Source organism: Nannospalax galili, unplaced genomic scaffold (genome assembly GCF_000622305.1).
Source record: "Nannospalax galili isolate Female #2095 unplaced genomic scaffold, S.galili_v1.0 scaffold310, whole genome shotgun sequence".
Classification (NCBI taxonomy): domain Eukaryota; kingdom Metazoa; phylum Chordata; class Mammalia; order Rodentia; family Spalacidae; genus Nannospalax; species Nannospalax galili.
Window position 1 is genome coordinate 1,393,945 of NW_008328488.1, and position 15,148 is coordinate 1,409,092.

A 15,148-nucleotide genomic window follows, 5' to 3' on the forward strand; every position below is an offset into this window, starting at 1 on the left:
TCCTGGTACTCACTATGTAGACCAGGCTGGCCTCGAACTCACAAAGATCCACCTGCCTCTGCCTCCCAAGTGCTGGGATTAAGGGCGTGTGCCACCATACCTGGCCTAATAAAATATTTTTTTAAAAATTTGAACTTTTATGCCACATTTAAATTCTAATTCATTTCCACTCAATGATCCTGATTCTTGGTAATGCAGTAAAGACTTCTCTAATACTGCTCTGACAAAAGGCAGTGCGCATGCTCACATGTGCACCCCAGATGGCAATGCTGCATCTCCTCTTACACAGCACCACTACATCTTCTTTCATTCAGTGAGTGGAAATTCAAGAGCAGAGACACGTAAGCTACTTTCATGGGCTCTGCGTTCCAGGAAGTGCTGTGAAGGAAAAGAGGGGTGCAGCGGAGCTAAGCAGGACAGCCTCACAAGGGTGATGTTTGCACTCAGGCCTGAGTGTCAGCTCCAGGAACGAAAAATATGATGTCAAAGCACTTCAGGCAGGGACCCAAGCAAGGGCCCGGTGGGAATAAGCTTGTGATCCAGAAACAGAAAGGGGAGTGCAGTGTGGATCAGAGGAGAAGGAATCAGTTATTAGGGAGGGAGTCAGTTAGAGCAAAAGAACACGCTTTGAGAAGACTTCATGCAAAGAAAGCAGAAGCTGATGTGCCCTGACTATTACGTGAGTGCACAGGAGCGGGAGTCAAGGGAGACCAGCTAGGCTTGGCAGGAAACACTTAGAAAGGGTTAAATGTGGGAGGAGAAGACACAAGGCAAGAATCAAGGATGAAAGGAACTCAAAGATGACACCGTATCCATGTGAAGATCTGCTGCCATCTCACTGAGGAGGTGAAGAGAGGGGAGAGACCAGGGTATGATTACTAAGTGCCATGTAGAGCACTGTCCTGAACACATACATGCGTTAACCATGAAGCAGGTATTAACAAAATTATCCTCATCATAGACAAAGAAACTGAGGCACAGAGAAGGAAAGCAGCCTGTATGCAGGCAGACTGCTATGTGTTAAGGCTTGCCTTGGGTCCAGGTAGTATGACTCAATCAGTAACTAAGGATAATCATGTATACATGTTTTCCTGAAAAGAGAACTACTCTGAATTTACTGTTTTATAACCTCTCATTTTAATCAGATTGCTTTAACTAAAAAACATTGAGAGCAAAAGTAGGTAGTGTAAAATGAATTAAGGACTAAAAGAGAAAAAATTCAGGAAAAATGGATAAAAATGATTCAAGACATAAAATAGTTACACATTCACCAAACTGAAATCAGGACATTTATTTTCCACCAACTGTCAGTTCCACAGGGGTAAGCAATTTGCTGTCAGCCCAAAGCTATGCCACTAATCCCCTTTCTTCCTTTCAGCCCAAGGATGCTCTTAATGGTTCAGAATTATTTATAGCTCAAAATAGCTGGATCTGTGATTCCAGCTAATCAAGAACAGAAATAGGCAGTTCCATCGAAAACGCAATAACCAGCCTTGCAAAAACTAATATACACACCTTGGAAATAAAGATGTCAGAAAAAACAACGTTACTAGAAGACATCCTTTTAAAAGCCAAGAATCTGAATCCAAATCCAGTATGACTCCAACAGCCCACAGGGTAATCACAGAAAGCACCAGCAGCAGGAGGAGCTATTGAGAGATGAGACTTTTAGAACTTCATGGACTTTATCAGTTCAGTATAAAGAACTACTTCTTAAGTGAGCAATAACAATAACTGAACTAACATAGATTCTCTCCAAAACTGCTGTCAAATTTAAAAGGAGTGATTTATACACCTTTTAAAAGTCCTAATTTTCTAAATTTTGCTTTTTCTTTCCTTTAAGAAATGCTGTTTTCAAAAGAAAAGCAGTAATGAAAATTGAAATAAACAATATTCTCCTTCAATTAGTAGTGTGTATCACCAAGAGTAAAGCAAGCTGAAGGGACCACAGAACTAACACAGCCAAGACAAAACTGAAGAGTACAGTGACCCCAACTTGGGCACAACCTGGAGCCTGACACCCCCCCCACCGGAACAGTTCTGAAAAAGCTTTGCTTGGAGCAGTGGAATTGACCCCAATTTGGGCACAACCTGGAGCCTGACACCGCCCCCCCCACCGGAACAGTTCTGAAAAAGCTTTGCTTGGAGCAGTGGAATTGTGAATGTCTACCACCACCCAGAAGAGACCCAGGAAGTGGTCTAAAAACCAGGCCTACCATTTTAGAAGACCTGAGGTTTATTGGCACATGGCGGGAAAGCCATGGATAACCAACTCCCAGGACTGTGTGAAGCTGGAAAGGAGCAGAATCTTAGCCAGGGTTAAAGAACAAATCTAATTCCCCAGAAGCAGCCAAGAAAGACTGACCAAAAAGCCAAGTTGAAAACCTGGGGAAGAAGTTTCAGAGAAGCAGGAAGGAAAGACTTAGGAAAGAAGGGGTTAAGCTGGGTGCGGTGGCACATGCCCTTGTAGTCCCAGCTTTTGGGAGGCGGAGGCAGAGGCAGAGGCAGAGGCAGGCAGATCTACGGGATGGAGGCCAGCCTGGTCCTATGTATAGGGAGTTCTGGGCGGGCTGGGGCTACAGGAAGACCCTGTCTCTAGAACAAAACAAGGACGACAACAAAAGGAGGGATTCCTGATATCAAACATCAAATGGAGGTCAAAGACTGAAATATTTCTTTTGGAATGCTAATGACCCAGCTTACTTTGAAAAAGTTAATGAGCTAACGGGAATGCCTGCTGTCAGGCCAGGTTCCACATAGTGCAATTCAGGACCTTAATTCTAAGTTGCCAACTCTGAAACTCAGGGCTTTTGTAACAGCAGAGGCAAAATGTACTTTGTCTTATTTTCTTCCATGTTTACTTACCTGTTAGTTTATCTGGGAACAGATAATTTCAAATGACATCAAATCTTTAAAATGTTCCCTATTCTGACTTACTGACATAAAATATACAAGTCTAAAAATTTAAAAGCAATGTAGAATCTGTAACATAATTACAAAATATTCAAAAACCAGTATTAAATGTGGATACCACAACTGCAAATCTCAGCGATACAGTCTTGTACCTGAGCCACTCTACACTGAGGGGATCCTCCATAAAGGCACTGCTCTATACACCTGAGACATTAATGAACTTAAAGTCTATCTTTCATGGAGCTTAAATTTTAGCTGAGAAGACAAACCATGAAGGTTAAGGTATAGGAGGCCTCTGTCAGGACTTGGAAGAAATGGGAGGTGTCTAGGAGGCGAACGACAGGACCTGACTTACATCTTCAGTGCTCATCTGCTGGACTAGCATGAAACTGATGAAGTGAAGGGAAGGGACCAAATTCTAGGTACAAACAAAAGGCAGGACCAACCGGAACCAGCATAAAGAAAGTGAATTCTCCTGTCTCCCCTGCTGCCCTAAAAACAATGCACAAAACTCCCATACCCCACAGACCCCACAGGAAATACCTCACATTTCTGCAGCCATCTCCAAAGTCTGAACTTTTTGTTGGCTCTCCTTTTGGCTTCTGTTCTTAGCATGTGAGTAATAAGCTGGTTCTTAGTTTGTAGAGCCATATCGAGAGGTGTTTCTCCCTTGAAAAAATAAGAAAGCACGATTATTTTTTATATAAATGTTAAAACATTTTTTTCACCAGAATCGCTCAACACATTTGCTCTAAAAGTAGATAGTTATTGCTAATATTTATTTTGTGATGTCTAAACAAAAGCACATAGTTATGTGTCCATTAAGTTACTGATCTTCTAACTACAGACACAAGAAACCAAGGAGGATAAACACCTGGCCATACCTTAGCATTTCGGATGTCCAGGCCAGAACCAGCTTCCAAAAGCTTATCAACAGCACTGACATTTCCTGATGCAACTGCCCAGTGAAGTGGCGTGTTCTGATGTACTTTATCAACAACACTGAGAGAAGGATTAAACTTTATAAGGAATCCAGTTGGCTCTGGCCTGTCTCAAAACAGTAAAATATCAAGAGGCATTAATAGGGATGAAGATCTGAGGAGAAAAATGCCAACAATGGATTTTAAGGCTAATTTATCAATTAACCAGTAAGCATTCTGAAGAACGAAGGAACTTCTTTGGAGTGCTATTCTATTTATTAATAGAAAAGATTAAACAAACAAGGAGGATAGCTGTTAACTGCAGCCTGCCATATCAGTGACATAATTCAGACATCAATACTGCAAAATGGGAAAAAAGTCCACTTCCATGTTGGTCTACTTAGGACTGATATTTTTTAAACTGTGGAATTATCCTTGGCCAATATTAAAAGCTATACAATTAAACACTAAATGTATTTAAAAAAAATTTTTTAGCAAATAAAATAAAAGCTAACTTTACATTCTCTTTTTTACTCAATTAATACATAAAATAGGTATAAATACAAGTTGAATATTCCTTTTCCAAAATGCTTGGGACCAGAAGTGTCCTATAGTTTTTAGGGGGATGGTGATTTGGGGATATTTGCTTATCCTTGGGGATAAGAATCAAATCTATGGAAAGACATTTGTTTCATATGTATCTTATATGTATATAGCCTAAAGTAGTATTTAAAAAAATAATTTTGTGCATAAAACATGGTATGAAATTTTCCATTTAAGGCATCATCTTTTGCCTCAAAAAATTTCAGATTTGGAATATTTAGGATCTGGAATTCTGAGATTAGGAATGTTCAAATTATAGTTTCTTAAACTATCAGTATATTTTAGAAAGTGATAGACTAGAGACCATCTGATAAAATCCACCCCCCCCTCCTTTTAAGACAAGGTCTTATTATATAGCCCTGGCTGATCTGGAATTCGCTATGTGGACTAGGCTGGCCTTGAACTCAGAGTTCTGCCTGCCTCTGCCTCTCCAATGGAATACTGGGATTAAAAGCCCACATCACCAGGCCTAGCCAAAATATTTTTTCTTTACTATCAATAACTTTCTCTCCTTCATAACTACTAAAGAAATCTATTAAATAAAAACAGTATTTAACTTTAATTCTATCAAGCTCTTTAGACTACACCTGATTTGGATTTATCAGTAGAGAGAAAATGCTTTCTGACAAAATTCTCTCCATAGCCCCACTACTCCATGAAAAGAAGGAAATGGGATTAGAGCAAACCCAATTCCAAGGAGCAAAGGCGACAAGAAAGCACAGAACTGGGCATCAGTGTGATGTTGGAAACACACGCTGAGGACGCTGAGCACGCAGGGAGAGCAGCAGCAGGACTATGTGCTGTCACCAGTGTTTACACAGTTCACAGAGGAAACAGCACGTGTATGACCCCATCATGTGAAGAATCTTTTCACAGACCGCCTATTAGTATCTTCAGAGCAGTCAGCAATAGTATCTGAGAATTTCAACTTGGTGCTTTCAGGAAAGCATTTACTGTCTAGGTCTGAGGTTATGAGAACATTTGAACTTGTGGCTGTTGAGTACAAAAGAAGAACCGATCACATTAAACCACGTGCTCAGGAACCTTCCATTCCGTAAAGAAACCTTTCCATTCGTAGCTTTCAAACTTTTCATCAAAGCTACTGGAAGAGAGAAAATGTACTTCAATGGCGCATTCTAAGTACAACTTTAAAAAATCTACGTCACAGCCTACGACAGGCAATCTTCAGCATGTACTACCATCTCACATAGAACGAGACACTAAACATTGTATTTACAGAACAACCATAGGACCTGAGGCCCAGAGGGAAGTCAGCACCACTCACCCAATCACTTTGTAAGCTGACAGCATGAGAGGTGTCTGTCCATTTACATCTGTCATATTCACGCTCTAGTAAAAAAAGGAATCATTCAGCAAAATGGTCAACAGTATGAAAGAGTCTCATGTCTAAACAGATAAATACTTCTCTAATCCATTCTACTCCACCATTGTTCTATAAAAAGTGCCAGTGTTACATTAAAAAAGTGCTTCACTTTTATAGGATAAAAAAATCTACAGACGTCTACAGAGTATTTTAAAGGGAAATCAGGACATATGATGTATGTTGTGTTGTTGGATAGGCATGTCCTCTGAAAGAACTAGCAACAGCTGGCTGACTGCACCCTAAGAGACTCTGTAGAAAGGCAGACAGTCACCCTTCCACCCAATTGGTCAGCTTTAACTGCATGAGGAAAGAGTCTAAGGAGAAACAGGAAGAAGTCAGGGAGGTGGCGCAAGTCCACCATCTTGGCTGGCACTTTGGCAACATCTGAAAAGCTTAGCTGAGATGTAGGGAGAAAAGCCCACAGGCACGTGCCTCTGTAAGTAACCCTCTCCTGGACATCATAAATTTGGTCCCAAGGGCAGTGTGGTGGGGAGGAAGTCGTCGTAGTGTGCCTCACAGAGGGCCTGGGAGCTTGCAGCGCAGGCCTCCCAGAAGTGAATGTTGCCTTACAAACGTGTTCTATGTGAATGCAGAGAGCAGGGGAAATAAAATGCTCAAAGTCACCATTGAAAATGAGAAGTCATCAAGGCTAGACCTTAACTGACAAGTGGATCTATGCCACCATTGGTTCAGGAACAGTGAGCTACTCAGTACCTCAGCACTTCTATTTTGTATTTGCTTCAAAGAGTTAAACAGGAAAAACTGAGCAAGGAAGGCAATCATTCTTGATGAGGATAAGGTCCTTCTACGTTAGAACTGGTCCAGCTCTCCTTTAGTAAGTGGAGCCTTGAGGCCCCTGGAGAGAACACTCAAGAGACTTAGATGCTCGCAGGGCTCCTCCTGCAGCATTCCGAAAGGAAGCCCAGCAGGCTGTAATTATTCGACTCCCCTTGGGTAAGTCTGAGAGAAAGTGCTTATTTAGAGGGCACACTCACTCCAGTGGCATTTGCATAAACATGTTTCCATGCTATTCCAGGCATGACTGTTAACATGTAACTACCTCGTTACCAGAAAGCACCTTCCAGGCAAGCAAGCACGCTGACAGTGAAACGCCCACTGCTGATGGCCTATGAGTTAACCTGTGCCTCTGAAGGCAAGTCATGTTTCTGTGAATTGCTCACAACAATAAGCAGCATTCACATGGCCTCCCATCTGTGCCCAAATAATGAAAGCAAATGGGTTAATTTAGTGAGCAACTGCCATTTCTACACTCAAATACAAGAAAAGTACAGGCTGTGAAGTCACGTTTTTGAAAAACTACAAATTACTGGTCTCATAAGAAAAACTATTACAGACTTACAAGTTTCAGAAACATTACATGTTACTGAGCTAAAATAACCTGTCGTTTCCTCGCCAATAAAGCTGAAAATGGTACTTACAGCTAGGCTTACAGAGGTTCGTATTTTAATTTCTGGATATCCATTAACTTCCATTTTAAAAATGAGGACTATGACTAATAATCTTTCCAGTCTCTTCAGACTACACCATTTGGAAGTGTGAGATAAATTTCAAAACATACCTGCCCCTTTGAGATGAGATATGCTATAATAGGCATGTGCTGGAACAACACTGCCAGGTGAATGCTGCTGAATCCCTCTCCATCAATAAGAGTGGGGTCTGCACCATGCTGGAGCAGTAATATGACCGTAGGTAAATGTCCTTGTCTGTAAACAGAAAAATTTAAAACATGCTGTATTCTGTGGAAGCAGAATTCATGTAGAAGAAGAAAAATGCCCACAAAGAAACTAATAGTAAGAGTTTTTAAATACTCGTGTGTGTGTGTGTGTGTGTACACCCTAGGAGGCAGGAGGCCAGAGGAGGACATCAGATATCAGATACCCTAGAACTGGAGCTACAGGCAGTTGTAAATCATCTGACACGGATGCTGGGAGCCAAATTTCAGTCCCCTGCAAGAGCAGCAAGTGCTCAAAGCTGCAGAGCCATCTCTCTAGCTCCAAATGTCTTTTACATAAATGATCCAAGTGTAGAACCACATGGATTATGCTTGAGGCAAGTCGAAAACTCGATACCCTCTTACTCTAAATTAAACCTTATGCTGCTACCATATGTAAATAGTAATTTCATATGATTAATGCTAACAATGAAAACTTCAAAACCCCTCAGACTTCACTGTTGCTTCCAAAAAAATTATAAACTAGAAATGAGGGAACATAATACTAAGACTATTGATACACTGTGAAAACATTAAGAACCATGCCTTCTTTTACTCTAAATTAATATTTTCCATTTAAAGTGATAAAGCTTAAAGAAGCAGCTTAACAGAGAGGAGCAGCCCTTAGCTCCTTCAAACACCTGCGTATGGAGACAAGATTTATCTATGCCTTATATGTTTAATTGTTCTCTTTAGTTACAGGTTGATGTCAACCTCTCTTCAACATCACCAGCCAGAGAGGGTTAGGCAGACACACTTATTCCTTCAGCTTCAGAGGATCAATGAACTTCACGGAAAGAAGTGTGGCTGGACAGTATAAATCTAGTAAGTTGGTCTACTCAAGATTATCCTGCATCAATTTCACAAGAGTTTTCCCACTCACCCTTAAAAGACAGAGTTACACTTTACATTTGAGAGGGACTCTATCACCTTAAAACAGTGTTATGCTGTAAGCTTCCAAATGGGCATGGGAGACTGAACTGACTGATTTACAACTCATTGGCCTACTGCTTTCATTCACATAAACCAAATATAAATATGTTCATTCTAGCTTAAAAAAAAAACAAAACAAAACCTGCTATTTCTAGCTGAATGTGATAACCACAATGGATTCCAGAAGCAAACACTAAAACACATTTTCTGGAATCACTTTAAAGTGGTAATTTCCTTTCAAATCAAGGGGGAGAAAAAGAAAAGAAATCCATTCACATTGTACATAATTGTGATTTAAGATATGCTACCACTAGCCACATATGGTTTAACTTCAGCATTGAGACACCTTACCGGATGGCCCAGTGAAGAGGAGTTGAATTTAAATCACCACCCAACTGATCTACAACAGCACCTTTTGAAATATAAAACCTGTTAAAAGCAATTGAAAATAAGGCATGAAATTTAAAAATTCATATTAATAAAGTAAACTCTTATTTTCTTTTCTGTTTAGAGACAGAATCTCATATATCCCAAGCTCGTTCCCAAATCACTATGTCAAGAATGACCTTTAACTTCTGATCCTCTTGAGTGCTGGGCTTAAAGGTGTACATCACCATCCCCAATTTTATGTAGTACTGAGAATCAAACCCAAGACTTTGGCAAGTCCTCTACCCACTGAGTCGTATTCCCAGTCCACAACTTGGTAATATAAAACAAAATTATAGAATCTATAGACGCCTCAAAAGTGTATATGGTAGTATCAGACAACTCCCTGGTGAAACGCTTGCAGCATGCGAATCATTATTCCTGATATAACTAGCATTCCGTTATCATACACATACCCAACACATAGCAACTTCTCTGCAAATTCTAATTATCACGGCACTCTTGAAATAGTCTACATTCAAGAAGTTTTTGAGACAAATATTCTGCTTAATTTGGAAGGAGAAAGGAGACTGTAACCTTTTTAACAGTCAAAATTAGAAGTATCATTGGGAATGAATTCTTAAAAGTAGAAAAAATTAATTTAAAATCCTTTGAGGCAAGTTAGACATCATGAATGTTCTATTTTGGAAGCACAGAGTACGATGCATGGTGGACAGCACGCCTTTAGTGCAACAGAAGCTGTCTTCATACAGCCTTCCTGTCACTGCTTCAAAGCTAGACTCCTGTATCACACTGCCCAGCACTATAGTATGAGTTTGTCTGCAGATATGATGGCATTTGGATATTTTAGACTTTAGTAAATGTCATTTTTTTAAGCCTCAAGGATTTTTAGATCTCCAAAAATACAATCTAATATGAAATCTGTATGTACTCACACACGTGTCTTTTACATGCTAAAGTATAAACTGTCAGACTGAACAGTGGACAGGCAGCAGTGCTTTCTTTATGAAGAACTATATAAACCACTACATGCTCACTTAAAAATTATATTCCAGATTTAATGTTTTTAAGTCTGATTCCTTACCTACCTATACCTCCTGTTATTGTAACACAAAGTAGTTCAATGTCTTCTTTTTTTCTTCTAGAACAACATGAAGCTTCTATCCTGAGAAAGTTTGTTATGCTATGCTTTTCCTTTTCAAAAATAATTTTCCCCTTTTACTTATTAGCCTTTATCTTTATGATGGGTCCCTGGATTAGATGATCCCTAGGGTTCTCTTCAACTCTACAGTAACTGATGCATGTAGCAAAGCTAGGTATTCATTTACAACAGAAGACTGCAAATGGTTCAATACACATACTTGAAAAAGAGAGTTCCAGAATTATAAAGACAGTTAACACACACACCCCATCTTACTTTACAAGATCCAGCCTGTTGTTGATGGCGGCCCAGTGAAGAAGAGACACATTTTCTCTGTCTGGCTGCCTTACATCGTATCCTGCTTCCACCAACTCTTTACATCGTTCAAATATCCCATATCTCAAGATAAGAAACAGAAAAATGTCATTAATACTGGTAAAATAACTCTATATCAAAGTTTCTTCCATTTACCATGACTTTTGTTTATCTAAACTACTTTTTAGTCAACCCAGAAATAAATACAATGCAATTTTCTCTCAGGATTCATGGAAGACTGGTTCTAGGATTCCTGTGGATGCTGACATCTGTGCACATTCAAATTCTTTTATAAAATGTATTATTTTCCTAAAATTACACCTATCTTCCCACATACTCTAAGTTACTTATAATGTCTAATATAATATGAATGTTATAGAAACAGCTATCATACCACATTATTCAGGCAATAATGAAAAGATTTTATTAATGTACAGTACAGGTATCTCTACCATTCGTCGGAGCAGATTTTGGCAGCAGAGAGACATTGAAATGGTACCACTCTAATTAAAGAAAACATTAACCCTAAAAATACTCTCGTCTTTGATATAATATAAAAATATCAATTAATAGTCATCCAAATGATGGTCCCAGGGCCTTTAACCTTTGTATAAATGGGTAATTATTATATGCAAGTAATTATCGATATATTTTTAACAAGCATAAACATTAGCCAATGTTCATGCCAAACAGGGTTTTGACAGAAATGTCAAGTCACCATGGTAATACTAGTTTTGTTTGTGGTGTTAGAGAAGTATGACTGACATTTGATGATCAGTATGATGTTTGTACTTCATGATTAAAAATGGATTAGCACCTAATTCAGCCTGGTGAATAAAATATTTCAAAATATGTTCAACAGGAAGAGGTGAGATGGCTCCTAAAATTGACAAATTCCAAGCAGGTGAAAATATTGGCAGTAACTGATAATATAAATATCCACATCCAGCAACAACCACAAGGAGAAATTTTAAAATGTATTTCTATTTTCATGATAAGTAAAACAAGCCCACTCCTTGTTTCAAAGGGCGGAGAATGGATCTCTACCTTACTACCTTTCCTCCTATGTACCGAACAAACAAAAAGTCAGTGCTGCTGATACCCATAAAGTGAGCTGGTATTTCCATCTGATTTCTGTATTAGGTTGCAGTATACGTTAGATTCAAAACCAGAGTTTAGCTTTTGTGTCATTCTAAATCATTCATTCATTCAATAAACAATTACTTGACTAGGTACCTAATAGAAGACAGGAACTGTGCAAGAGCTCTGGGACTATAAAGACAACAGAGATGTTTTTACTAAAAAGATGCCCACAATCTAATGGAAGAGCCTGGTGCACAACCCTCTCAAGTATACTGTACTAAGTTTCTGACACTAGTGTGGCAAGTACACTTGGTGCTGGTAATAATGAACTACCAAAAATAAAATACGAAGCACCTACAAAGTAACATAAATTGCACATACATAACTGTAATTCAGTACGACGTCAGCACTAAACTGAGTATGCGGAAGACTTACTGAGTAGCTTTGACGATGTCACAGTTACTGGAGTCCTCTATAAGAGGAAGGATTTCTTTTGCTTTGACAAGTTCTTTGTTTTCATTTGCACAGATGCCATGTCGACCAAATGCCAGAGGGTGGGAGCCATGGCTGGGATTCCTGCACTGAAGAGCAAGAATTGACGAGGCATGTGAGAAAACTACTGTCATACTTAACTACATAATGAGTCATTTGTGCCATCAACAGGTTCTATATTAACAAACTGCTTTACTGAGGTGTATCTTATGGAAGATTTTATCTTAAAAGATGTTTCATACTACAAAATCCAAATTATGTATTTTGTCATAAAACAGAGGTGATCTGAAAAGGTACAAACGTGTTTTCTTGTAATAGTAAATAGAGGATCATGGCTACTGACACTGAAGGAACATTACCAGAACCTGCTTTCAGAGTAGTGCTGGGAACATTCTAAAATACTCTCCCACTCACTGTGTGAATTGATCAAGCTTGGGTATTTTTCCTTCCACTTGGAAGACAAACCTGCGGCATGACACGTGGCAAAAGCAAAGGGACACTCTCTCCCAGGGTGATGCTATTTAAGACTGCATTAGTGCAGGCTCCCACTAGACTTGCAAACTGAAGCTGATATGAAATCAGAGTCTGTGAGAGCACCATGTGGACTGCAAGGACTGCAGGTAGTTTCTACGAGTCAAGGTGCCCCAGAGTGACAGCAGAATGAAGACCAGATAGGCGTGGTGGTGCACATCTTTAATCCCAGCACTGGGGAGGCAGAGGCAGACAGATATCTGAGTTCCAAACCACCTTGGTTTATACAGTGCGTTCTAGGCCAGCCAGGGCTATGTTGTGGGAATGAGACCATGTGCAAGGGTAGGATGAGGGTGGGAGGGTGAGATCTTTATCAAATGTCCAGAAAGAGCTGAATTCTCTTAGTAACCTCTTGAGCTTGAAAAGGGATCCCAAGTTCCACAATGGAACACAGCACAGCCTTGCCACACTGAGCAGAGGATCCAGCTAACAAACAGAAACTATGAGCCAATCAGCCAACATTCTAAGCCATTATGCATGTGGAAATTTCTCAGGCAACAACAGATAAGTAGCACAGAAGTGACAACAGGGTTCCATGATGGTGAAAGCCATCACTGTCCAGGGAATCCGTCGCCAGGGCTCAGGTCCATAATCCAGCTACCCAAGAGAGCGGCCAATTTTGATACTTGTCAACAACTTCATTAAAATACTGAGTGGACAAGTATCAGGACAGGAGTTAAAAATCCCAGCACAAATGGGGCTGAGTCACTTTAACTCCTCCAAAGATCTAATTTTAGTTGAGAAACTTTCACAGCTTAAAATCTGAGATATCGCCCAAGTTTCTCAACGATTCCTAGAAATAAAAACATATCAAATACACATACTATTTACATATATTATAAATTTTTAAAAATAAAAACAGGCTCCAAAGTTGAACTCTAATGATGGTAATACCTCACACAGCTCATCTGCACAATGGCCAATCAAGCCAGTCTCTTCAACTATTCCAATTCCCAAGCAGGAATAAAGTATTCAACTTTAATAAATGTATTACATTGCCTTGTAAAACAATGACAGAGAATCAACTGGAGTTATATTTCAGTGGTGAAGTGCTTACCTAGTATGTGAGAGGTCCTAGGTTCAATCCCCAGCACCACCCAGAAGAAGGAGGAAGAAAAAGACATTGCAGTGACATAGAAGTATAGTGCAAATTCCTCAATAATTTTTAAGCAAAATAATAGGTACTAATATACAATTTTAAAAGATTTAAAAAAAAAACCAAACACAGCAGAACTCACACCTTCAAATAATTTACTTAAAAGATGATTAGCTGTTCCACTTCTACCCTCTTGAAATGTTATGAACTGTTTTTTCTTTATTTTATTACTTTATGTGTATGAGTGTATTGCTTCTATGTGTGTAAGTACACCTGTGTCATGCAATGCCCACGGAGCCAAACAGGGCATCATATCTCCTGGAACCGGAGTTACTGACGTTGTCAGTCACCATGTAGGGGCTGAGAACTGAACCAACTTCATAAGGTTAAGCAAAAGGCTGACTAAGGTTTCACAGGCTGGAACAATGACCAGAGCTTACAAGAATCAGTTAGTTGTGCAAACTATGATCAGCCAAAATGGAGAGTCTGCTGGGTTATCAGTGGAGACTTAAGAGAGCCATGTCGCAAACCTGGACTACACCTGGAGTAAAGGCTATATACCAGAACCACACTAGAGGGACTTAACATCAAGCTTCAAAGGATTCAGACTAAGTAGCAAGCAGCATAACTGCGTGCCAAAACAATACCCAACACTCAGTAATGGAAGGTGACAAATACCAGATATTCAACAACGTGCATTGAGAATATCCACCCTTCAATCAAAGCCCCTAAACATCCCAAGAAGCAAAGGTGACTCGGGACCAGAAGAACCAGACTTCTAAATAATACAGGTAACAGAAGAAGCAAAAAATAAAGAAAAAGTAAACATTAAAAAAGCCACCATAATTATGCATAAATATTTAAACATTCCATATTAAAAGAAACAAAAGGGTGGAATTAAGGGTGTAACAAAAGATCTGGTTAGACTACCTACAGTTAAAAAAACAATCTCTGAAATCAAATTTATATACTAGATGAATTTAACAGCAGGTCAGACAGTACAGAAGGGGCCAACGGAGAGCTCAGCTGGAAAAACACTTGCCTTATAAGCACAGACCGTTTGAATTAGATTCTCAGAACCCACAATAAAGATAAAAATAAAAACACGAAGCTGGCCATGCTCACGAGAGCAAGCTCAGTGCTGGAGGAGAAGAGACAGCAGACTCTTGGGGCTCTCCAGCCAACCAGCCTGGCTTACTTGTTGAGATCCAGGCAGATGACAGACCATGACTCAAAAAAAGAAAAGAGGTGGACAGTGCTTGAAGAACAACATCCAAGTTGTCCTCTGGTCTCCATACACACGTGTGCATGTATGTGCACCTACATACATATGTATATTCACACACAGAAAATAGTACCAAAGACGATCATTAAATTCGAAGAAGAGGGGAAAAGAAACAAGCATCTGAAGTGATGCACAGAAAACAAAACACCAAGTGTATGACTGGAGTTGGAGAAGAGGAAAGGGCAACTTAAAAATACCACAATAAGCTGGGTGTGGTGGCGCACGCCTGTAGTCCCAGCACTTGGGAGGCAAGGCCACCCTGGTCTACATAGTGAGTTCCCTGACAGCTGGGGCCACAGGGAGACCCTGCTTCAAAAAGACAAAAAAAAAAAA

At 39.7% G+C, this 15,148-nt stretch overlaps 1 protein-coding gene across 3 annotated transcripts in view; it reads right to left on the reverse strand.

Annotated features, from left to right (window-relative positions):
* Positions 1-15,148, reverse strand: part of Zdhhc13 (zinc finger DHHC-type containing 13) — a 45,515-nt gene that overhangs the window by 20,208 nt on the left and 10,159 nt on the right. Inside the window, exons 2-9 of one of the 3 annotated variants that reach the window (XM_029560632.1) lie at positions 11,847-11,992; positions 10,290-10,412; positions 8,837-8,914; positions 7,400-7,544; positions 5,722-5,786; positions 3,798-3,915; positions 3,457-3,582; positions 1,516-1,649 (exon numbers count right to left, since the gene is read on the reverse strand). In XM_029560632.1, coding sequence (XP_029416492.1) covers positions 1,516-1,649; positions 3,457-3,582; positions 3,798-3,915; positions 5,722-5,786; positions 7,400-7,544; positions 8,837-8,914; positions 10,290-10,412; positions 11,847-11,992 — 935 coding nt within the window. Of the gene's footprint in view, positions 1-1,515; positions 1,650-3,456; positions 3,583-3,797; positions 3,961-5,721; positions 5,787-7,399; positions 7,545-8,836; positions 8,915-10,289; positions 10,413-11,846; positions 11,993-15,148 lie in introns of all 3 variants that reach the window. The other 2 variants (XM_017796606.2, XM_017796622.2) reach the window with 2 other exon arrangements.